The sequence below is a fragment of the Phlebotomus papatasi genome, chromosome 3 (assembly GCF_024763615.1).
Source record: "Phlebotomus papatasi isolate M1 chromosome 3, Ppap_2.1, whole genome shotgun sequence".
Taxonomy (NCBI): Eukaryota; Metazoa; Arthropoda; class Insecta; order Diptera; family Psychodidae; genus Phlebotomus; species Phlebotomus papatasi.
In genome coordinates, this window is record NC_077224.1 from 89,396,073 (window position 1) to 89,423,466 (window position 27,394).

Below are 27,394 nucleotides of genomic sequence, written 5' to 3' on the forward strand. Positions count from 1 at the left end.
TTTATTTTTTCCTTTTTGTGTTTTACATGTAATCCATGCGTCCACCGCCGTCTTGGCGTTGAGATCGACCTCCAGGACAAAACGATGGATAAGTCTTGCATTGGTTGTCTGTTTTGTATCTGAGCTCTGCTATTGCAGAGTTTCTTATAAGAGGAATAGGGTATGCCCAGAGAGAAAGAATTTAAGTAAACATAAGAATAAGAAGTTTTATAAAATATTTAAACCTATTTCTAAAGCATACACATATTTTAAGTTCCAGTAGGGTAGAGTCAGCCCTTTTCGCCATGTAAACACTTTTTGGCCATCTAAGATAAAACAACTAATTTAAGGATTTAAGTGGTACTTCAACATTCATAGTATGCTCTATTCTACTATTCTAATGGGTTATTGCGTCTCTTAATAACAAAAACATAACATTTATACAATAATTGATTTTAGTCTGACAAAAATTACACAATTTTCGAGGCAATAAAAGCTTAACCCAATAAGATCGAACGGGATACCGGCGTTCAAAAAATAAAACCTAATTTTTTGGACTATTTAAAGTACTAAATAACTTTCTATAGTCAAGAAAACTTGTTTTTGTTTTTGGGACACCTGTGTCCCACTCGTCCTTAAAGGGTTAATGGTGGCCAAAAGTACTGAATCTACCCTACCTTTCTTACTTAATTTTGGGGATGGTCCAGGTACAAAGGTTGTCAAATACCCTTGCCAATACCTATTCGATGGTATAGGTCTCATTCTTATCAAAAGGTTGGACCGATTTACCCATTGTCTTTTATACCAAAAAGCAGAAGCTATTCCATTTTGAAAAATTCAATTTTTCGGGATCCTAGCGCATCTATTGATAGTTTTCTGAATTTAAAGGTTTCTATGAAACGTAGAATTTTGCAAAACCGTTCATAACCGCTTTGATTTAATATGTTTTCAATAATTTGAACTGTTGTTATGGGTATCTTAAGGCTATTTTTTTTAAATAAAATTTGAATGTAACCTGTGTCATAAGGGCTTACAGATTTAGTTGTACCTAATTCGGAATTTGAGAAAATAACTTTGGCAAAGTTCAGGCACAATCAAAGGATTTAAATATAACGTAAGAACGGTCTATAACCATTTACATTCAAATAGATGCAGACCGATTATTCTCCATCCTTGTAAAGCCTAGAAGACTCTGGAAATCTCGTTGAAATCTTTTATAAAAGATCTTTTGAAAATCGACGAAATAATAAATATTAAGTTCATAAATTCTTTATTACAAGTAACTCCTTAAATAAGATTTTAGCCACAGTTCTACATGAAAATAACGAAATCGTAGTGGATCATTTACCCTTTGAGGGAAGTAGAGCACCTTTGAATTAGGGAAGCTTTTAAATTAGGCTTTTTTTTCTATTTAAAAAAAGAACCCTGTTTCAAAGCTGACCCACTTCAAAGGTACCCCACTACCCCCTAAGTATGCAAACCGTATTTCAATGTTAAAATACATTTTCCTATTGATGGGCATACCCTAAAAACCCAAAACCTTAATCACATAGTTAAATATTTAATCCCGTAAAAGATGTTACTCACCTTGATCTCTGATTGACCAAAGCTTTGAAAGCTTTTTAAGAAGCTTCATCCAATCAGACACCAGGATGGGAATAATATATTTTATGGATTTGAATATTTAATTCCATGCTTATGCTTACCAATTTTGATTTGGTCGTATTTGTTCTTCAAAAAAAGTTTGTCCCTCAACAAGCGAAGCTCTCTCTGGTATACTCTACAGTCCTTACTGTTTGCAGGATAATCAGTGGATAAGTTTCAATGTAAATTTGCCTTAAACGCTTTTTCTTAATTTTGTCATTAGGAAATTTTATTGTTTCATTCGCTACGTATAAAAAAAAACAAAGAAAAAATAAGAGAATCGCAAAAAATTTTGTACTAAAAAAAAAGAAACAAAGAAAAGAAAAACCGAAATTTTTTTACACATTAGGGAACCTAGGTGAATATTAATTTAAATTGAATTTGTGTCTATAATATTATTTAAGTTGAAGTTTACAAGTACGTATGTGTTAATAACTGAATTACTGTGATAATCAGTCTGAACACAAAGAAATAGGAAATACTAAAGAAGAAGAAAAATATTGATGAAATCATATCTTGAAATAAAAATTTATAGAGAAATAAAAAAAGTGAAATTTAATAAAAACCCAAAACATCTTCGCTGAGATACGTGGTATCTTTTAGTCTCGAACCTCCTATCATCTCAGGAGATTGTTTAATTCAATGAAATCACATTTTGAATTAATAACTTATAGAATTGAAAAAGAAGGAGAAAAAAAGAAAAGTGAAAAAGAGAAATTGTTCATTTTTATGCTAAACTTATGTATGTTAGGTATACCGAAATGTATATAAAGATATGAGACTATATGTTTTGAAAATTTGATAAAGTTTTTTAACAAATTTTGTATTTGGTACATTGAAGTACTGAATATTTAGCGAGCACATGTAAGTAGAAACGATGCGAAAATGAAGTACTGAGTAGTGAAAAATGGTATAATTTATTTCTGAATCTCTGCATTTTCTTCTCTCAGCAATGAATGCTCCACTCTCTTTATTAGGTCTGCAGGGTTTGTATTTCAAATTTTTGCTGATCAATCCACCTGGGCAGACCACCAAAAGATGTCTGTCACTGTAGTAGATGGAGTATAATTTGGAAGAATATGATTATGGATCATTTTTCTTTTCAGTTGTCCTTTTTTCTTATTTTCTACTAATTTGACTGAATGATCTTGGCAAATGTGGTACATTCGGAATTGCCTTGAGATCCTTTATAATCTTTGTTTATTCGCTACTTTTTAGTGAATGGTGATTTATTTTTATTAAACCCCAAAATCTGATATGCCGAACAATCTGACAGAAATACGGAACATGGACGAAGCATAAGCTTGAATAAATTCAACAATATTTCCGGAGGAATCATATCAATCGCTTAATTGGATCTAAAGGTATGTTAAATGAAGAATCGAGGAACAGATATTCCGATTAGCAGCATGAAAGGACTTTTTGCAGTAATGCTAGAAAAGTCCATTCTTTTTTTTATTTTCATCCCCTAGCTAGGCAAGATCCAGTCAGATAATGTAGTATTCTTTTATTGTTAAACAAATCAATAAAATTACATTATATGAGTAGGGGAGACTGGGGCAAAATTTATCAAAACGAACATTTCAATATTAACTATTTTCTAAAATAAAAGAGACTGATGCTTGAATTTTTTTCTATAGATAGCCTTCATGAACCTTCTTAAACTTAGAAAGTTTCAAGGGATTCGAGGAAGAATTATGTACATTATGTAAAATAAAAAAGGAATGAAATACTGAGCCCTATTTTTGGAATATTTGGCTTACAGAAAATATCAATACTGATTAGCTCAATTTAAGCACATTTCTCGTTAAGATGGAGAAAAATTATCTTCGACAAAGTTGTAGACGAATAAATTTCCTATAAAAATATGTGTATTTGATATTTTTAACGTTTGCGAGAGTAAAACGTCACAAATTATCTGAAGACTGACAAAATTTGCCCCAGCAATTTTGAGAATTTCCACAAAATCGACTTTTTGAAAATGATTTGAAAATCACATTGCTTTTGAAATAGAGCAAAATAGTCTTCTGCAATGTTGTATAGCAGTAAATTTCCTATAAGAATATGCTCATTATAAAACGTTTAAGTTTTCTCAGAGCTTGTGAAAGAATTAAATATGCCTTTTTACAAGTTTTCCCCAGTCTCCCCTATTTATTGGTAAAATTTAATGACCGTAATAAAATATATTTTTTCTGCAACTTAAAAGAATGTTTATTACCTCGTTTTTCTAAAAGGAAATATAGTGGGAGTAGCAAATATTCCAAGTCAGTATCTCTAACCATTTGGTCTCTTGATCGGGAAACGGCCGAACAGACACACGATCAGAGAGAAAAGCAGCATGACGATATTTTTATAGAAACCCCGATTGGATTATTAAAACTACTGAAAACTTGGGATTGGATTATTAAAAGTAAATGATCTGTTAAATTCTGAAGAATCATTTTAATTGCTTGCTATTAGGGATTTTGAGATCTTCGGGAACTGGACTGAACCTCTGGTCTGAAGACGGGTTTAGGGAATCTCACAGTTCCAAATTAGACATGATTTCTAATTACCCCATCTCACCCTAACCTTCTCATAGTTGTTCATAAGTCTCTGTAATACTGTATGAGCGATATGAATAGAATTAGTATTACTTGTCTTGCAATTTCTCAGTTTTTGCTTAGTTTAATTTAATATTTTTAGCAGTTAGGCTTCTTGAACTCTTTACTTTTATATGTAGGGCATTCGAAGGAGGTCTATCTTTTAATTGCAAATTTCCTTTGCAGTCTAATTGACAAATATCCCATATCCTTTGAGAACATGGTATTAATTTTCTCTCCATATGGAAAGTTTCAAGTTACATTTCTCGAGTAAAACTTGAATTTCTAACTAGATATAATTAATACAGAGAACTTTTTGGCATAAACTTACGTTATATCTAATTGCATTTCTACCTCGAAATTGATATAAAATAATTAAAACTTCATTTCTCTAATTGGTTTCCTTGGCAGTTGCCTTTAATCCAACGAATGACACGGTAATACGAAAAAAAAGGACTAAGCTCCACATGAAAATTAAAAGAAGAAAATTGGTAGTGTCGTTTCTCCGGGAATAAGTATGCAATTTCAATTCATAGGACACGATACAATAAAGGGGAATTGTAAAGAAACAATAAGAGGGAATCAATTGTGGTTAAGGACTCACTTTTGTTGTGTTGCTATGGTTTCTAATGATGCACGATATTTAATGCAAGAAGAAGAGGAAAACATATTGATTGTGTCTTGATTTTTTTCTATATACTTTCGTGCTTCTATTAAGACGAATGGATGAGGAAAAAAAAACCTCATGAAATATTCCAGAAGATATGGAAGCGCATTTGTGCTTTTCATAAAATATTTAAAGTAAGATATCATTTCTCTTATGAAATTGTGGGAGTGTAAAACGACTTTGCATGATTTTATTCGGAGAAAACCGCCAGAAGATATGCAGAAATGTTTCTGAAATAGACCAAAAGAAAGATCTTTAAGTTTAAGAAGTAGCCAGATGTGCGTTACTTCCCTCAAAAAATAGATAAAGAAAAAAAAACACGCAAAGCAATAATTTGTATTAAATTGAGAAGAAAAGACTTTAACCAATTCCAACTCAAGAGTCCATCGGAGGGGGATGCACATAAAATTCTTCGAGTTCAATTTCGTGTCCTGTCGCATCAATAAAAGAGTATTCTTCTCTATCTATAGTGAATGTTTTATGGCACCTCAAATGCGAGAAACATTTGGAATACTATCGACGCGAATCATCTTACGAAGCTGAGAAAGCAATTTCTTAGTTCGTTTCATCGTGAAAAAAGTACAAGAGTCATTCTTGCGAGTCATACAAATTATCCATTATGCTAATACTGCAAATATTTTAAGGTGACAAAGATGAGTGCATTTAATACGTCTTAGAGATTTAAGGAATTGGCCTTAGGATAAGTTACATTGAGATCTGTTGGTATATTCATAACAATTGAAGCTGAAACTTTAAGTACATTAGGAAGGATCTGATTTGCAATCTAAGCTGAATTATAAGCTCTTCTATATTCCAAAGCCCAACCAATATTCCTGATTAATTAATTGTTGTTTTAGAATTCTCTACAATTTCTCTGTTATCTAAAGATCGGAAATCGAAACACAGAACTTATAGATTTAGGGGAAAGCGCGTTCCTTTGGACGACTGAAGCTTTCATTCATTTTTTTAATATGTTTTTAATAAATTTGTTACCTAATAATAATAAATTTTAATGGCTAGTCCTATATTCTTTAAATTTCCTAAAAAAAAAGCCGTAGGTCAAATCCATTAAGAACACAGAGAAAAGATTGAGTTATTCGAAACTAGAGTCGTTCGAAGGCAGCGCGCTTTCTCCTGATACTATAATCCAATTATTTTAGAAACTAAAATTAGAGCACAATCTAGACCGTAATACGGGCTTCACACCTATGCGCCTATACGGGCTTTGCCATATGGTTTAACTCTTCTAATTTCTTATCAATCACGATTATTAGGAAAAATGTAACTTAGGATTGGATTATTAAAGATAAATTACCTATTAGGTAATCAAAATCAAATAAATTGTACACTATTTAAGATTTTGAGACCTTCAGGAACAGGGCTAAACCTCTGGTCTGAAGACCGATTAAGGATACAAGTAGACTCAGGCTGATCCTCGTGCATATTATCCTGTAAAATTTGGCGGTATAGATTTATCCCAAACACACTGAGAGCTTAGGATTGCGAATTAGATGTCCTTAACGTAATTTTCCTTTATCCAGTTCTCTACTGACAAATTATACTTTATGCTTTATCTGGGTAAAATACTTTTATTTGAACATGTGAAGCTAAGTATATCTTCCACTATCACAATTTTACAATATTATAAAAATTAGAAACTCAAACGTTTTGTCATATAGGGCGAGATAGAGTAATTTGGAATCATGTCTATTTTGGAATTTTGAATTTTTCTTTCTGTTTCAGATGGTCAAAGAGAAAAGGAAAACCACGAAGAAGTACATGACTTTACGTTCGAGAGTATTTCCTCGTTATTTTTCCTTTTCCCATCTGAAACTATTAGGAAAGTTCGAAGTTCCAAATTACGAAGTTCCAAATTACACATGATTCCGAATTACCCCATCTTATCCTAACATTTCCTGTGCTTCTCAAAATTTCATAAAGTTTTATTGCTTTTAATTCCTAAGGGTTGTAAAATACCAAAGCAACGAAACTTTGGCACCTCTACAATTGCTATGCCAAGAGAAAATCCTCTAAAGATCCCAGAAGGACAATAAACTTCTAGAAACTTGGTATTCGAATTAGCACACAAAGCAACATAAGGGAAGTGTTAGTAATTTTAGACAATATAAGAATAATGTTGGGCATTACATATAAATTCAATAAAATTATAAAATTCCTTGGAAATTTGGCTTTCTATTGTGAGGGATTAGCTGTCCAAATTACAAGCAATGTGTCCAAAATTACAGTCAAATTCACGTTTGGATTAATTTTAGAAAAACCAAAACCGATAAACTACTTTTTAAGGATCCTAAGAACACTTCTGAAACGAATTAACAAAATAAAACTTCAATTTCAAACAAACTTCAAGCAGTTCCCAAATAGTGTTATTAATTTCAAATCCATTGCGAATAATTCAAAATAGGGTAAGTATACCAAATTTCGGCCTGCTTACAATTTCGGAGACCTCTTTTGTTCTTAAAATTTCCATGAATTTATAATTTTTGCATACTCTAGCTAGATATTATAGAATGCAAAAAAAACTTAAGTAATTTTCTCAAAGTAAGGTTTACATCAGTAATATATCAATTTTTGTAATTCGAAATAGGGGAAAGTACTCTCCCTTCAAACGTTCATGACTTCGAATAATGTGAATTTTCTTATATACACATTTCTATTAAGCTTGTCATGATAATTATTTGACAATCATGTGGAAATTTCTTAGGAAACGTAACAGAAATTCACATTATTCGAAGGCATGAACGTTCGAAGGGAAAGTACTTTCCCTTATGTAGGGGGAAGTGGGGCACATTTGAAATTGGGATTTTCACGTATTTTTAAATAAAATCGAACCTTATCCTGATACAATTTAGCTGCACAAATAGATTGAGAAGCTAAATTACATTATGATATGGCTCAGTTCCACTTAAACATAGGTGAAAAATCCCAATGTTAAAGGTGCCCTACTTCCCCCTACCTGTAAGTACCTTATTGCCATCTAAGGGGTTGTTAATTATGCATTTAAGTGACCCTTTATAGTAGAATTATTGTTAACTTCCCATCGAATTTTACGTAAAGATCAGTGATTGACGTAAATTTTAACTTCGTTGTGAGAAACTTACCAAATTTGAGCTTTTTTTGGCAAAATCGCAAGAAGTCCCTTGGTACGATATGAGAATATCTTGACAAGGATCTGTCGAAAACTTCCGGAATAGATTTTTCGGAATCCTTAAGTTCCAGAAGTCTGGCGGTATGGCAATTGCTGCAGTATATACATTCTCCTCGAGAACCATCAAGAAAGTCTCTCCACGAGAAAAATACGTTTTCAATCGGATTCTTTAGAAGTGGAAAAGAGATGTTTTTCTTGTTTTATTTTCTTTACAAGACAAACACTTGAAAAATGTTCATCGAACTAATCAATACGGTGTTACATCTATTGTTTTTGTGTCAAACCCTCGTCACGGGCCTGAATTGTTGGTATTGTACTCAGAATATTCAATATCCTACCTGTGTAGTATTGGTACATATTTGAGCCATGAATATTCTACGTGAATACAATTGTATAGAATATTCTGCTGTTGCGATGTTCACTCATCGCTCTTCAACAGTGAGTGTCCCATATTCTTCCAGAATTTGTCTCATGTCGCAAACATTTTACTGTATTACCGGGAAAAAAGAATATCTTTTGGTCTACGCTTATACAAAAGAAAATCGATATTGTGCAAAACTAAAAATAGCAGAAAGTATCATCATCATTACACTGATGCCTATATTAATGTCAATAAAATCAATTTAATTTTATTGTCTAACGGAACACACTGTCTGGCAAAGTAAATTAATCGGACTTCTAAATTTATTTTGCAAATCAATCTTATTAACGCATTTTCCTATAGGGGAGGGCAAAGCTAATTCAGCTACGGGATATGTTCAATTGAACATGATTTTTAGGTCAATAAAATCAAATTCTATTAGTACTCAATTTAGAATCTTACTAGAAGTAAAATCATTAGGGGAAAGTGGAGCAGTTTCACTCAAGAAAATAAAAATATATGTTATTTGGATGAGACACAATTATATGTTATATTATCACATAAATAATCTTGAATGTCATTTTTACTTGATATGCAAATGAGCCTTAAAAACCTTCATCTATGTAAAAGTAACCCATCCTCCTTTACCAAAGTTTTGGCAAAGGAAAAATTAAGCTAATTTAATTTACTGTAAGGCATCTCAATAGGGGAGACCGGGGCAAAATTGGCTAGCAAGTGATTTTTTAATTGGACTGAAAAATATTTTAATGAACAGGGAGGAAGTACAGTTCAGTAAATCCTGACCAAAAAAAGTTCTTTAATTTAACTATTACTTAGATTATTACTTGATACGTATATATGCAAAAAAATATATTTTGAAATGCAAAAACTGAATATTAATAGTTTCACTTAAGAACTTTTATCAGTGTAACAGTTTAGTAATAAAATTTTAAATTTCTTCAAATATATTTTTGATCAGTAAAAAATTATAGTAAAATGAAAACTTTAATAAGTAATTTCATATGATCAAAGAAAAACAATTTTAGTCAGTGGAAAAACGAAAGATAACAAGAGATAAAGTTAAAAAGAAAGACGGCAAGATGGTTCGTAACTTCTTAATATTTCATTTGTCAAGAATATTATAGTATTCGTCCAATTCAAGGTAAGTCAAAACAATATAACGGCGACGGTGCACACTTAAAATAAATTTGTTTAAGGAGCATGAATTATGCCCAGTGCACAATACATTTTGTTTGTAAACATTTTTTTTAATTCCCTATGAGAGTGAATGAAATGTAGATATAATCATGTCGCTCTCTCTTACAGGAAATTTTAAAAACATGTTTACTTTTGTTTAGTAAACATGTTTTTGACATTTCAATGAGAGTGAGTGAGATCTAGATCTAGTCATCTCGCTCATTCTTATAGGAAAATTTGAAAACATGTTTACAAATAAAAGTTATTGTGTGCTGGGCATTATGCTTACTGTTCCCTTATAATATTTGTTTATATATGTTTGAAGAAGAATAGATATCACGACAGATCACAATATAAAATATTAAATATCTAAACACAATAATTTTTTAACGAACTTAATGAGTGATGAGAAAGTAATCATGACAACCTCCGCATTAGACATGTGAAAATAGAATATGAAGAAGCGAGATTTACAAGTTTATGCTCTGATAAGCAGCTAACCGTCTTGAAAATTCTTCTTAGCATCAAACATTCACCATTAACTTTGTAATCCGCACTTTAGCACATGTTTACTGTCTAATAATTGATCTCTATGTTCCCATCCCCGTAAACTTTTTAATTTGCTGGCAATTTGCTGACATTCATTTTATTACAAAAAAAAACAAAGAGGTAGGGAAAAAAATCGAAAATTCCATGTGAAGAAGTGTTGCAACTTTGCAGCACGATCACCTATCCTACCTGTGAAGTGCTTGAGGTGAAGTACTGCAGAAACATTACTAAAAGCTCAACCAATACAGCCTCAGGGCTGGTATGCAATGTATATAGTTTCTTCGTAAGACGCGATTGTGAGTCGTTCATGTGAATATTAAATACGATGTTAGTCGGTTGGGGACTGCGTATGTAACATTGCGCCCATTGAATAGTTTAGTTTAGTCGTTCGCGCGGCCGCATAATGTACAGACTTTTCTATTGAGTGTCGCGGCGAAAGAATCAGTGGATTATCCACCTTTTGGTCTTAGAAAAAAAAAATGTTTAAAATGTTTCGGAATCAATTTTAAAAAATTCAACAAAACATTTTGTAAATAGAGAAAAAAATCTCGGCTAAAGTGTGACAAAAAAATGCGAAGAAAATAAAGATAATTTATTGCAATTGAGCGTGAATCAGTGAAATTGGAGGAAATCGCAGTTAAAGCAAAAGAAATGTATTCAGTGTCACTCAGTGCTTCTACTAATAGGATCACTGTGAATTTAAATCAATCTTCAATCGTTGCTATTCGATGAATCTGTCGTCTATAGCACAAAAGTACATTACACCCAATAAATTGCTCATTGTGCCTTCACAGTAGACTTCAATAGTGTCAATAATTCTAAAAGTAAAGTGCCTCAGTTTTAAATAAGGCTCAGTCAGAAATAGTTGGTGTTCTAGCACTTTTGTTTGGTGACATATTTTAAGTCTACATAACTTACACTTTGTATTATATTACGGCGGTTTGAGTGATTAGTTCTAATCACTCAGGATTTTTCAAAATAGAACATTCATTGTGAGAAAGTAAAAGTGACATTAGGAATTCGATAATTAAAAAAAAATGGAACAGGATGAGAGGATACTGCAGTGTATTATTTTAAATTCACCTGCAGCATTGCACAATCAATGAAGCCAACATATCGTCGGTTGCCTCAGCAACTGTGCTAACTGCATTTTTGCGATTTTCAGGTTTTTGCATATTCTGATATTACTGAATTTTCTCTATTAAACTACGTTATTTAAAAAGTTTGGAATTTTCTCTATACAGAGATATTTTTCCGTGAAAATGTTCTAAGTGTACTATAGTCACAAAAATTTCTCTGCAACTGCGCTATCTACCAATTTTTCTGCAGTTAGCATAAAAATATACTGAAAAAAGGCGCAATTTTTTTTGTCAGCAACTGTTCTATTTGCAGTTTGTCATGTCTATCCATCACGACTCTCCATTAAAACAAGGTAAACGTTTGCGATTTGTGATTGAGTTTTTCGCGATAGTTGTGCAGGTGAAAGCAAATTAGTGATTTCGGAATTGTAAGTTTTTGTTTCATTTGTTTCTTTGTAAAAATGCTTATTAATTTACTTACTAAATTAGGATTTTGTGAGAAAAAAAAACAGGAAAAATGTTACGCAGGAAGAAAAATCATAAAGCAGCTGATCCACGTCCAAAAGAATGCAAGAAGGAATGGAAGAAGTATCTACATTGCGGGGAAGGCGTTCTTGGGCGATCTACGATCGGCAGATTCTTCCAACACGGTTTATACGACAACTTGGCTGAATTGTAATAAACATATCTCGATACGATTAATAATAATAATAATCAGGATGAACCAGATTCATCTCCTCATACTCTCATTCATGTAGTCGATAATTCGCAAGAGATGTTCACGAGTGAACAGGGTTCATTTGACCAGCCTGAAGTCAAAAATGAGCCACATATTTCAAACGATAGATCACAAAATTCTCTGAATGGTCACCCTGGAGCAAAAATTTTCATAGCAGATGTTTTATTAACCGAAAGTATGGGTCCAAAATCGACGCATAAAGTACAGGATAAGTACAGCATAAGTAACAGCTAACGGAGAAGGAAAATAAAATTTTCATACACACAGAAAAATTTTGACTCTAAATTTAAGAATATATCCTGGGAACTTAAATTGGACGTGAATCCGCTAGACGTTTAAGTTTAGAAGCTCTGAGCGAATGAAATGGGCTAGAATCCCTAGCTCTGACTGAGAGACCGGGAACTTATGTTCAGCATTAGCTGGAAAATGAAAAATGTGTACAGATTTGCAAATTGCAACTAAAACTAAATGATCAAGGATTTACGATTAGGGCATTGGCATTCATTCTATGGGATTTGAAATTAAATTCCTGGGTGTTTCTGTTTAAGAAATTTCCATTTTTCTGTGTTTATGAATTTTCAAAAGAAAAAAGATGATGAGACTTTGTGCAGAAATTGAAAATGGATAAAAATCTAAACAAAATGAAAAGTCAGAAATAAAATTGATATCTCATAATCAAGTATTCTTTTAATATAATCATTTAGTAGAACTTTTAATTGCCATATTTTTTTTCAATATGGCCAGAACAATTTTATAAATTCCCATCACATATCTGGTGCCAATTTCCTTTTTCCATGCTTATTCTCATGTGATCCTTAAGCTTTGTGGAAGTCTCCTCTTTCTTCTTTATATATTAGAGATCGTTTATTTCCTAAATATTTCACTTTCAGATTAACGTAACACTTTTAGGAGGAACCGTTTGTAGACTTTGCAGAGATCCATGAGAGCAAAATAGTGTTGATAAAAAGAAAACACACTCGGAAGATAAATTTTGGAGTAAATTTTAAATGACAAAAAAATGTTGCTCTACACGGAGTCAATAGAATAAAAAAAAAGAAAATTCTTTCCTTGTTAGGTTTTGACTGTGATAAACAATTGTGCTATCTGCAAAAATTCCATACATTGCAGATAGACTTTTGAACAACGATGTTAGTTAGCACAATTGCATATTGTGTATTCTTTTAGGAAATGCTTAATTTTTAGTGTGCAAAATCTACTTTATTCCAATTTCTTTGCATTAATAGACAGATTACTTGTTGTTCTTTCGATATTTGTAATATAAAATAACTCATTCGGGGTTTGATTTTTATTAAAATGTGATTAAAGTAAAAAAATGGTCTCCTGAAAAGTTGTAAAAATGCAGTTAGCACAGTTGCTGAGGCAACCGACGATATATAGGAATGCTCATAGACTGGAACACAAATACCATCACAATATTAGCATCGGATTAATTTAAATATTTCCTACGAAAAGCTCATAATTAAAAAAAAACATTTTTTTAATTTTAAAGTTAAATTTTTTATCAAGAAAAATTCTTTTTTTTTATTGAAAATTTTCCGCTTAACTTTATCGTATTTATTTATGAAGTAACTGTCAAGTTAATAAATTTAGAACACAAAAAATATTTATTTTAATATATTTTCAATAAAAATATATCTAATCTTTTTAAACCAAATATTGTGGGCCAAGTTCGGCTTTCTTTCTCAAAGTAAATTGAAGTAGTTATTCAGGCTTAAGTACCGTAGATGCGGGTGACTTTGTCCTCAGTCAGTGATTTTACTCCCCTACAGTTTGCAAGCTATTCTTTAATTCTATATCTAAACACGTATGAATGTTCTTTCATGCTCTCTTTATATAATAGAAAATATAAAAAAATAACATATTTAAATGCATTTGTGAACGACAATTTAATGAAAAGCTCACAATAACAAAACTTTACATTTTATTTTTAAAAAATCTCTGAAAAATAAATAATTTAATATTTTTTCATGAGTTTTATAAATATTTTTAAATTTCCAAAAGATTTAGGTAATGGTTCCTAAATTATTATTATTGTATTTATATTATTTAATTTTAAAATAAATTTTCACTGAGTTTTTAATATTTTTTTAAATATTTTGTCACACTCTCATTTTATTTACATCATTCAAATTTTGTTAAATACCCGTAGGTCTTCAATTACAGCTTGCGATTATTATTTTATTTTTGGAAAATATATTCAAAAAACACAAAAAGAAGAAATTTCATCTAGGATCTTCCTAAAATTTTATTAAAAATATTATTTAAATCTAAATCGGAAACCTTCAGCGATATTAAATTAAAGAAATTCAGCGCTTTTTATTTTTTTATTTTAATATTTTCTCTTCAGTGTATTAATACTTGAGGCAGCCTAAATCCCGAACGTCAAAATCTCGAAAGGGCTAAAATCCCGAATGTTCAAAATCCTGAAAGGGATGAAATTAGGCACAGGAAATTTTCTTTTGCCTCCAATCATGGGAGTAACTATGACACTTTTAAGAATTCGGGATTTTGGCTTTTGGGATTTTGGCGTTCGGGATTTTGACCAAGACCCATTAATGCTAATGTTAATAATTAGAAATCACTGCTAACGAGTACAGCATTAAAAAAATCGTATAATTTTTTTTATCACAATTTCTGGGAGATTTAGAAACAGTTACGGCGCAATTTCTGAGATTTCCATACGTTTGACAGTGGCAGAATCGCATATTATCAATACATGTGAAAAAAAAAATAGAATGTGTATTCCTGTATATATTGGTTTCATTGGCACGATTGAGACTACATCGGATACTTCTGGACAACTGAATGATAGAGCATTGTCATTTAATTAAAATGTATCCAATTGAATCAGATATCAATACAACGTAAAACTTCCATGTACTGTTTGCATATGTATGCAGATAAAATCGCATGTTTGCAATATATGGATAAAATACGCAAAGTGTCGGATTTATGCTGAAAGAGTGAACTATTAACTGGAAAATATGTGGTGAAGCAGAAATGGATATATGCACAATTTACAGTGTTACAAGTTACCATCGAAATAATCGTTAGGACATTTATCTGCAAAGATTCATCTATCATTTCATCCTATTCAGCAACTTATCGACCAATTACAATACTGACGTCATTGGAGAACCAAGTGAAAATTGTATGAAGATTTTGTGAAAATTATCCCCTTACCCAGCAAGAGACTGCATAAAATGCATCTAGTTGAAAACTCTTGCACAAGTTTGATTTAGTGAGGAAGAGTAGTACACCGACCCAGTGATAAGCGGAAATAAATCCAGTGGCATTTTGGAAAAGAGTTCACAACTGAATGGAAATGAAAAATCGCACGAAAATAAATTCCCCAATATCCATTCCAGGACACACAAGTCCTAAAAATGCAGCATATCCATCTATATCAGCAGCCTATTGGTTACCAGCACCAAATCCGACACCATACCTAATCCCAGGTACTTTATTTGCTAACTAAATAAGAAATATATACTATGTCTATGAGCTAACACATCTTCGATAATTTTCCTCCATCGTACAAACCTTTTTTTGTTTGTGACTCTTTCATAATCACAGCTATTGTAGTGCTGCTGTTTATTGAATCATCATAGATCGGCCTTAAGTTCACAGAATAGGAGTTTAAAACAATCCAGCGAGCACAGTTTGGTGAAAAATTAGCATTTTCAGCATATTTTTACTGAATCGATTAGCTAAAATATGCTGACAGGTCAGCATTTATCGAACAAAAAGTGCTAATGAACTATATGAAAATAGCACTGCTTTACGAGTTTTAAAGTTAGCAGAATTCAGATGAATTAAAATCGGTTAGCATTTGGTGCAGGCTGGGAAGGAACGTTGAGGTAGGTTCACGTAATCAAACTCATTTGGGAAATGAATATATGAACTATATCTAAACTAACTGATCCTACCGTAGATGCGGATAACTTCGTCCTCCGTAGGTGACTTTGCCCCCTACTGTTCATCAACTTTTCTTTAATTCTCATGTTTGAGAACGATCTTTACCGTTTAGACATGGCAGATAAGATCGGAAAAGACCATCCTTAGGCGCTAGAATTAAAGAAAAGCTTACGAACAAGAGGGGGACAAAGTCACCTGCATCTATGGTGCAACTGAACAGTGATTGGAATATTTGAATATTTTTCAATTTTGGAAAAACCTTAAGTTTTAAAAATTTTCTGTCCAAATTGGTTTGATTTTTTTTTAAATTTTAGTTATGTTCGTGTTTTGTATCCTTATGACTCCAGCACACTTTTAGAACAGGGAAATTTCATAAAATCGAAATTCCCATCTCTTTCTTTCTTAAACCTATTGCGTATGTGAATCTCACTCTTTTGCACTCTTCTTCTTCCTTTAAACATCATATCAAATTAAATTTAGCTGAAATGAATTTGGAGTGTGTAAGAATGAGATATACATATGCAAAACCTTTGAGACAGAAAGGGATATGAATTTTGATTTCATGAAATTTTCCAGATCTAAAAGGTGTGCCGAAGCCATTATAGAATTTTTTGGTTGACTTGTAATTTCCGATAACTTTTATTTGCAAACATTTTTTCGAAATTGCTAATGAGTTGATCTAGATTATCCTCACTGTCATTGAAATGTCAGAAATATATATACAAAACTAAAGTTATTGTACGTTGTGCATAAGTCTGTTAGAGATTTTTCCGAATTTATATTGTTTTAGTACAAATCTGTTAATAGAGTATAAGTTCCTAAATAGGGTAAAGTGATATAAGTTAGACATAGTGTTACAAGTTGGACAATTCGCCGGTACAAGTTGGACATGCCTTTTTTCTTGACAAATGCAGTACAAAATTTGTTTTTAAACACAAGGAACCAAATTATAAAACTAAAGCATTAAAAATATACAAATAAAAATGAAGTATTAAATTTATCAAGAATATAATCCCTGTTCAACTTGTACCACTTTACCCTAGTTAATTTATAGTTTTCTCTGAAGCTAAATTGGAATGAGAGAATCACTATTACCATAAGCTTACACAAACTTATTCCTAGTTTCTGAGGAATATTTTCTTTCCTCTTTAGTTACAGAATTATATAATGCCTATATGTTAATTGGTTATATAACTGTTTTCATACTGATTTTCTTTTTTCGAGGTACTCTTTAGTTGCTCTTTGCAAAATACTGAAAAAATCCACCAGATTAAATTCTCCCAGATTTCAACAGACTTAATTATTGTCAAGATCCCTCAATTTTTAGGCAAAATTGCCCAAATGATCGGCAAAAATTCAAGGTATCCCCTAACTATTTTAATGACTTGCACACTATCTGCTATTGTACGAAGTACACCTCATATCAGTCCATGATGGTCACTTATTTTTTGTCTCTCGCAATACTCCAACATACCTGTAATTGAATTATCACGATTGCCCCTAGTATATAGATATCGTGTCTTGACTCTTAATTTAACCATGTGATTTTACCACCACCTTCAGTGTGACATCATTCCGAGACTACATGAAATTTCCATATTTTATTATATAGAAAAGAGAGGAAATACATTTAAAAGTTCTAAAAGGATGAAAATAATGGAGATAGTAAGAGGTGAGTGTGTAAGAATGTTGGATAAATGCCAAAATGGAAATTTCGACAATGATCATCACCTTATGATGTGCGGGTGACTATTTTACTCCCATGTCAGAGTATGATGCTTTCCTATGCCTTAAAAATACATGGCCTTAATGAAATCCACTTTCACGCAAAATAACCCAAGAATACGTTCCAACAAACACAGTTGAATGGCAAAAGTGTATAAATAAAGAAAACAAAGATTCTTCAAAGGCAGAAGTGAGATGAAATAGCAAAAACATACCTACATACCGTAATTTTTTTTCTTCAGAAGCTACTCAGAATACCAAATATTCTCAATACTCGGAAATAACTGAATAATCCAATAGGCCGAAAATTTGTATCTCAATTGAAAATGAAACATGAATGGATATCGCCTTAAATTTTTTCTTATTATTAAACATTCCAAAGGAATTTGATAGCGATAATGACAACAGTGCCAATAAGGGCTTAAGATCATTGACCGTTAAATCGAAGAAACCGTGAGCTAAGACACATACCGATAGCCATTGTAAATATCATTATGTTTAGTTTCTCTTCGAAATCTCAATTCAATAGTCTGTTTCTATAATACTTTTTAATGATATTATGCAACTTTCATTAAGAAATCGCTTGAAGATTCGGAGAAAAGCATAAAAATCAAACACAATAGCCCGGATGCTCATCTTTAACGGTTTGTGTCTTGACTTGATATCGCCGGTTGGATCAGCAACTGTCCTAACTGCATTTGTTTTGTGTCTGCATTCGCTGTAATCGCCATGCAGTGATATGTTATTTATAATGAAAACATACACAAAGCAAATGTAGTTAGCAGAGTTGCTGATGCAATCGACACGATATGTAGATTGTAATATGTGCAGTTCCAATAGAGCTTTAATCTAAATTTAATACACTCTGTACATTCCTTATCTAATTTTATTTAACAAATAATGTGCTAGGACCTCAGTAGCACTATAACTCGTGTCTCTTTTAATGTAAACAGATCTCTTATTAATAATAGTAATTAACTAATTTGAAAAAATATTCGTTGCAAAATTTGATTTTCTTGTATCGATCGACGCAATGAACGCGACAAGAGCGATCTTGCAAACTGACCATTGCGATTAACAGAGATCATGGGGATTGATCGGTGATGTGCCACTCACGGTTTACTCGCTGGCCATCCTTTCATCTCAAATAAATAAACAAAATTTAATATTTTCTATTTTGCAAAATAAGAATCTTAGTAATTTTTGCAGTGGGACAATAATACGATTATTTATTGTTTTATTTTTGAGAATTCAAATTAGGAGAAAGAACCTTTTTGAAATATTTTAAACATAAAATAAGGCTTTTGTAGGGCAAAAATATAAAATCTCGGTTTCTTTTATTTTTGAAAAAGGGTTAATTTTGAAATATTCGATTTTGCAAAATAAAAAAAAAAGTTTAAAATAGTTTTTAAATATAATATTGAAAAATTATCAATCTATTAATTTTAAAACTCGAAATGACATATATAGAGTTGTTACTATATAAAAGGGCGAACCTTAGCATTTAGGTAGGTGTCGTATTATTGACTTTATGATGCATTGGTTCCGAGTTCCATTCTCACATCAAACTGGACGTTCTAAAATTGAGAAGAAGATGAAGCATTACACTGCCCAATAAATTAAAACTTAATAGTTAAGGGGTAACATATATCAGAATGTTTAAAACTGATGGTTTTCCTGTGTGATTTTTTTTTGTGATTTTGCTAATAATAAGTAGATCAATGTGAGGTTATTACAAATGTCTTGTATCTACATATACAACAATGCACGGAGTTAGGGTACATTTGTCATTGAAGTACTCCACGTATAATCTATCTGATCTATCAGATTGACTTGAACTTTTCAGTAGAGTTGCTAAGACAGATTCTCTATACACGTGGTATTTTTAAGAGTAATTATATTAGTTATAAACAAATGAATTATTTTTTTAAACAAAAAATCTTTTTTTTTTAATTTCAAAATACTACCCAGGGGTGAGTATCAATTATGATGCCAAAACTTAACTGTTTTTGTGATCTTTCTTTGGGAGGAGAGGGAAACGACGAAGCTTCTTAAAACTATTGATTTATACATATTTAAAGTACTTCAATAATTTTTTTCTGAAATTTTTATGGAATATTCTTAGATAGTTTATTTATCGATTTAAGCAATAAAAAATATAGACCACTTTTGACCTATTAATTGGCACTCTCTCCTTAAGCAAAAAATCAATTTTTCAATTGTATTAGCCTATGTGTGTCTGTAGAGAATATATATAAGCAAATATTAAAAAAAGCACTAGAAAAATTACTAGAATTCTATTGCTATTCGCGGTGCGCCTTAAAGAAAAACGACCTTCAGTCGGCGCACTGCTCTACCGTCATTTTGTATCCAAAAATTGTGAATAAAATATATTTTAGTTTTATTCAAAATATATTATGAAATAATTTCTGAGAATTTTATATTGATCGATTCATTTTCAAAGTCACGGAAAAAGAACGTTAATTTTGGGAGTTCTGGTAGATGTTACCCCTTCAAGGTAGAACCCCTAATCGACGGGAGTGGTTACTTCTGGCATTGCGAAAAGAAATCTAAAAAAAAATAAACAAAATAAAAATAGAAATATTTTATTCGCATTATAAAGTTGTTGCTCTTCAAACAGAAACCGAAAAGACATTCACTTTCAATGGGATAGTGCAATTAGTCTCTCTATTAAATAGTACAAAATTAAATGTTAATGAAGTCAGAAGACGATTTTGTACTAATGTTGTCATAATTTTCCGCTAGTACATAGTAGGAGTTTTATGTTTATGTACTTGATGTTTGTAGTAACGCAGTGCATAACGTGTTTTACGATTATTGCATATGAATTTGTGCAATAACTTTCTATTCGTTCCGTATACTTTGGTCGCATATGTGAATGAAAAAGTCTAATGAATTAAATTAGGGATAATTATTTTCATGATGCTGCTTCTCAAGATAAAAAAGTGCGGTTTCAATTTGCATTTTTTTCTCTATTCAATAAGAATTGTGAATGGAAAATTTGAACTTATGCTCTGTCACAACATATGTTTTCAGGTTTTTGAAAAACTACTCACTGAAAAATTCTTCTTAAGACTTACTATACCCTTGAATATGTCATAGTCATATTTAAGTTTTGTATGACGTGAATTTCAAGTTAAGAACATACAAAAGTGAATAATTTTTTAGGCGTATGACTCGTAGAGTGATGAACAATGATGTATTTTTCTTCAGTTGACTGTAATGTTGAAACTGAATATCAACATATGTACATATATGCAGAGACTATGTACATTAGAGAGTCTTGCATAGTACCTACATTTCATTTACCATCAGGCTATACTTTAGCTTGACTTAAGCAAAGAATTGGTATTAAGTACAAATACAACGTTAAACTAATATTTGTAGTGTAAAACAATGTACACTTTGCTAATTATTATGCAACTCACATTCACATTTAAGTTTAATCTTTTGTATAAATTCCTCTTGGCAAGTAGTATTAGAGTTGAATAGGTGAGCAAGAAAGAGAGAATTGTTTGTTTGATCAGCGATGTCGAATACTTTCCTGTCCAATGGCGTCCTCAATGCCCTCAGAATACGTTAGTAAATTATATGCTATTGTTAGTTATACAATCTTCACCTATATGAGAAAATTTTATTGTTATATGTGTTGTGCTATTTTGTTGTATTTACTGTATTTTTTCTTCTTATTTTCCTTCTAACATCAACTTCTGAGAAACTGATTGAATTTGTATGTGTTAAGAGTCAGAATATGTAATATTGGGAAATTCAATAAGCATAATGTCTGTGATACTTGCAAAAGTCTCCAGTAGATGTACATCACTGAATCAACCAAATGAAAACACAAGATTTTGCTTTAATACCTTAGATTATGTATATTATTTACCTAATAGCCATACCCTTGGAAGTAAATACAATATACATCCTTAACTAAGTCACTTTGAAGTTAAGCACAATTACACATTTGGCTAGCTGTTTCGTCGCTGTTTACTGTAAATAAATTACATACAATTACACGCTCTTGGCATTTGCACGCCCAAAAATTTGCAATTAAAATATTATTACTTAAAATACAATGCCATACTACCAGACGGTAAGTTGCTGCCTGTTGATTTTCCAAAGTTTTCCGACTGTTCCGCTGATTTAATCGACGGGATTTTGGGTAAAGAATACAACAGGTATTTTAATTTGCAAAATTATTACTCTGACTTAATTATAACAGTTTTTTCTAGTACATAATTATCATTATTAATAAAAAAAGTACTCTGAATGGGACATTTAGTTACAAACTCGTCAAATTACACCCAAAAATATCACTAAAAATTTAATTAGAGAAATACGTCCGTAGTAATACGGATTAATAAATTACTCTTGCATAGAGGACGCAGAGAAACTCAATATGATTGTTTTTTTTTCCCAAGTGAAAAGACGCGCCAAAAATGAAACACCGCACAGTGCATTTGATACGATTCTCTGGCGTCTTAACATGAAATCGACGTAGTCATATTAACAATCCTAAATAAAGGCTGTAGCAATATATATTTTTTATTGTATTCTGTCACTAATAAATACATTTTTTACCAAAATAAATAAACAAATCAGAATTCAAAAAACAAAAATTTGGTCAATATGGCTCCGGCACACCTTATAGATCAAAAAAATTTCATGAATTCAAAATTCACATAAGGGAAGAGTACCAGCGATCGGCAGTGTTCCTCGGATGGTCAGGTTATTACCTTATTGTTGCTCTAAATCAAATGAATTTTTAAAAATTATTATCTAATTTTTACCAATTAACTCTTACAAGAATGCACTGCATTAGCTCTGATTTAATTTATAAAACCAATTTTCCGAGAGACACCTGATTGAATTCGTGACGATCCGAGGTACAGATTGCAAGTTTGCAATTACACCTATTTTTTATTATTTTATTGTAAAAATTAAAAATTCAAATGCACAAATATAATTAAATGAATCACTAATGTACCAATTAGCATGCATAAAAATACCAAATAGTATTTTGATTCTTATATTTTCAACTAAATATCGAGCATGTCTCTTAACATTCCGATCCGGGGTGTTCTTCCCTTACCTTTCTCACTTAACAGTGCAGGGAATTTCGGCTTAAGTGAAATAGATTGAAAGAATTCGATATGACTTGCCCACTATTGGGAGCTCATTTAGAAAATAACTTTTGGATTGTGCAGTGGCGTTGAGAAAAGGCTGAAAAATATTTTTTTCGTACATCACGGCTTAATTGACCGCACGGTAATTGACTTTGATTCTATTGCGTCCACCGGCGTCTTAATATTGGTGATATTGTAAAGTAAACCTATTTCCAGTTAATAGTATACTTTTTCAAATATCCTGGTTGTTATGAACGTTACTATTCAAATCCGTTCCTGGACCGCTCCTAAGCCGTTGCAGTGTCAATGCCTTCTGGGTCTTTGCCACTGTACCTATAAGTTGGAGAGCCTAGAGAGACAGTTCGGTTTAGAACGTCAGAGAAGAAAGACGTGTGGACTTGGGTATCTCGGGGGAATCTGGCTGGGTGCCAGAAGGTATGGCGGATAGTTGCTTAAGAGAGCCCATTTCCTATCAATCCTTCCAACCTAAAAATCCAACCGGAGGTTTACAATATTAACCAAAGAGTTTATTGAACTATGCAAACACTTCCTAGGTATTTATTGCGAGCTCACATAAAAAATATTTGATTACCATTGTTGAAAGCGTTAATCATATTGCTCATATCCATAATAACCTATGAGGTAGAGCTATCCTTATTCGCTGCTGATCCTGATGAATTCTAATCTCTCATCACTTATCCGTCTGAGAGCTGTGTCATTCTTTTTCCATTTGATCATTTCTGAGAAGCCGCAATACTCAGCCTGATTCCTGATTCATAGGGCTTCTTTCAGGGCCCATAGCCGTATTGGTTCCAAGAGCAGGGTCGAATTAAGTGCCTCGTAGGCGTTTTGTAAAAGGCATATTTTATATTTTATAAAAAATCATTTAAGATTTTTACTCAGCAAGATTGAATTTCTAACCATCCAAGTAGATATTTTTGACTAAAAATGTTTTTTTTTTCATTTACTAATACACTTTTTATTTTTTCTATCTCAAACAATTTTTAGTTATCTCTGTTATAGTTATAATTTCACAGAAGTGTTGTCCAAAAGATTTACGATATTTCCTAATAGAAGAGACGTTAAAATTCAGAACCATTGACGGTCAATCTGTTTCAGCCTTTCAAAAGGATCTTGCTTTAAAATATCTTCTAGTGGAACGGTCAGCTATGTAAAGGTCACTACTCATTGGTGTTTATAAATATTTGTGATTTTTTTACAAAAAAAAAATTATAGTGCGTCAATCTTATATAGACATCAATACTGCCCAACCAACTCATGAGCCTCTTAAGAGAAACATTGAGTTTATTTGATTTTAATAAAAAAAAAAGAGTATTAAAGTGTTTTTTCAAAATTTCTAAAATCAATCAACCACATAGAAAAATGCCCTTCTACGAAATTGGCATTAGTTTAATTGTTTATACATTTAACATGAAGCACAATGGATTTAACGAGACGCATTTCAATTTGTGACTGATGTATCATGCAATATTGGAAAAACTTGTTGCATTTTTCATGCTTGATATAGTTTTGTATTTATGTTTCCGTATAATACTCCCTGTTTAATTCCACAAAATACTATAATTATGAAATTGTTTAAAATATGCTTAACATAAATAGAGATTACTCGGTTATGGTTTTCTACAATGTCGGTGAAAATACATAAATTCAATTGAATTTAAAACTAAATAGATCTTTATGGATTTTGTACTCAATTGTTGTCATCAATCACTCATTTTCATGAGTTAAAACCACCAACAAGGTAAATTTCATTGATTATTTCCACTCTAGTTGGGAATTTTACAGAGAAGACAATACATTTTTAATTAGGTGTATTTGAATAGTTGTTGACGTTGACAAATTAGTGAAGCGAAATGACCAATAACAGTGACGTCAATATTGATACACATTGATCAAATAAAATAAATAAAATAAATAAAATAATTAAAATGATGGTAAATTGGCCTCACACAAGTAGTGTTTATAAATAAACATTCCCTATAGCATTTCAGTTTTTTTTTGGTTTTATTTTCCTCAGAAAAGTGCGATAGAAATAAGTAAAGTTGAAGAACATGGCTTGTAGGGGAGAGTGAGGCAGCTTTCGAAAGGGCTGTCTTAGTTTTACGTTTCTTGTTTAATTATTGCTTAATATATGAATTTAAAAAAGACAAACTTATATCTTTAAAAATAAGTTTCCTAAAGAAAATTTAAAAAAAAACATCAAGGAACAAAATTTTCAATTCTTGAAAATTATACCTATCAACAAATTTTTAGGATGACTTAAGCTGAGTAATAATCTGTTCTAAGGAAGCTTAATTCCTCTTAAGAATGTTGTACCAGCATTCATATTATACAGTAGAGTTCCTCAAATATGAAACGTCAAATATGACACTTGAATTCAAAATGCAAAATTTGAGGTTAAATGAAGAAAGTTTTGCATGAAGTCTGAATTAGAAGTCACGGACTCAGAAATCAATAAATTCCATTTATTTAACAACAATATATTTATTGATATATTCTCTAAAAATATTCTTTTTTAATTTAAGGATAGTGCATTTTACATAAATTCAGTTACGGTTTTGAAAATATTATTTAAATTTGAGGAATGAGAAGTGTCATATATACCCTTAGATGTTCATATTTGAGGAACTCTACTGCATCACTAAAATGTACTCTTTTATACCTTTAAACAAATTGCAATAAAGTTTCTTGGGAACTGGGGTACCCTCTAGGTTAAAACCTGTGTCAGAACTGCTATCGAATTTCAAACTGGTTATGAACTGATAATAATTGTAATCAGGATTTTGTTTGGATTACTTCGACGCAATTTTGGGCTTATTTATCGATAGTTTCAGATAATCTAAAAATCGGTTTGATACGGTTATAATAAATCAACCAGGATGGGCTATATTTCAAAAATTTAATTAAGTAATGAAATTATGATATGATAAATTATGATATCATATGATATGATAAAAAAACTCGATTGTTTTGTCAGGTTTCGAACGGACGTGTGAAAATGCCAGAAAAATTACAGAATCCCTTACAGAATTCTTTTTCCTTTAAGATGAGCAATAAAACAACTCTCTTTATCAAGAAAAATAACTCAGGTCTTTGAAATTCCTTTGTAAGATAGTCCTCCTAAAGTCAGTTTTAAATTCATGCGTGAAGTTGCCCGAGTCTCCCCTACAGCACTTATAAGCACCAGCAGCACATTTCTAAAATTTTTCTCTGCAATCACTAGAAGACGCAGAGACGTATTGGAATGTCTTGTCTTACATAACACTCAATGGTTTATTTTTGATTTATTGTCTGTCCACCAATATTGCAAAATTTACATTAGAGAGAAGAACTTTACACTTAAGACGACAGAAAAGTCTTAAGATGAAGGAAACGTAATCAAAACCGTTGAAGACGAGTGGCAATGATCGAAAACAATGAATTTTCGATTTTTATTCATCTCCAGGAATTTATGTGTGACATATTAATTGTATGTAAAAAAAACCGCAAAACTCAACCGCTATCGTGCACATTTTTCACTAAATTCTTTCCTGAGTGGAAATTAATTTTATTGGTATTGAAGCTGTCGACCTTGGTTACTATATCTTCATGTCTAACATATAATTGATCCAATAGAAGATTTATGTGGAGAACATTGCACAATATACCATGGCAATTTTCTATTCTGTATTTTCATTAGCTTTATATTTGGCTCATATCCGAAAAGCATTTACAATAACTTCCGGTCTATTCAGCATCAAAATCTATGTCACACGACTCACCTTAGTATTGTAGTCTTTTTTCCCTTATTATATTCGTAAATCAATAGCCTATATGTGATGGAGGTATATATAATTTTTATGACAAATTTCACTACTTGAACTCAATAATGTGGCTCACGACAAGAATAGCACCACAATCTATCGATTTTTCATGTAGCACGTGCAGCGTTTCTTCGGGGTCATCTCCGGACACTTTCACGCCAATTGATACACTATAGGAAAAGCAGAGTATTTATGTCTGGGGGAGAGTAAATAAATAGAGTTGATGACCAAACATTTGAAGATATCCCATTGTATTGTTCAAACTCGCTTAGATGACTTCGAAGAATAATTTAATGAATGTCTTTTTCCTGAGCGTAAATTGCTGTATTAGTGTGAACCCTTTACCACCTATAAAGAAGTTACGGCTAAACAATTTTAGAAAAAAACGGTTTTTCTTTATAGATTAAAAGAATTACTCTTGCAATTTTTTTTTAACAAAATTTAAATGTAACCCAAGAAAACCATATTTTTTTACGTTGTTATTAAAATATATTGTCTGACATGGCCGGACTTTCCTTAAGAAATTAGTAACTTATGTCAGAATTCCTTTCACTCAATATGGTGAAATTTTCAAAAGCTTTTGTAATAAATTCTTTGTTCGAAAGAAACTTATCTTCATCGGAATCTTACACATTTTTCGAAACGATAACAAAATTTTCCTTTCATCCTTTCAGGACGAGTAGGTTTCAACTGTACGAGGATTATTTTTCTGCTCATTCCTATTTCTAAAGCCGAAAGACAAATAAGTAGTAAAATATTATTAAATTTGGTTTTACTGACCAAATTTAAATTTTAC

The 27,394-nt window shown here is 31.5% G+C and overlaps 1 protein-coding gene across 10 annotated transcripts in view; it reads left to right on the forward strand.

Moving 5' to 3' along the window:
* The first annotated feature begins 10,465 nt into the window (after positions 1-10,465).
* The window catches only part of LOC129806312 (CUGBP Elav-like family member 2), a 28,024-nt gene continuing 11,095 nt past the window's right edge, over positions 10,466-27,394 (forward strand). For 2 of the 10 annotated variants that reach the window (XM_055854790.1, XM_055854797.1), the window contains exons 1-2: positions 10,466-11,210; positions 14,836-15,442. In XM_055854790.1, coding sequence (XP_055710765.1) covers positions 15,304-15,442 — 139 coding nt within the window. In that variant the 5' untranslated portion in view covers positions 10,466-11,210; positions 14,836-15,303. Of the gene's footprint in view, positions 11,211-14,631; positions 15,443-27,394 lie in introns of all 10 variants that reach the window. The other 8 variants (XM_055854791.1, XM_055854798.1, XM_055854793.1 and 5 more) reach the window with 5 other exon arrangements.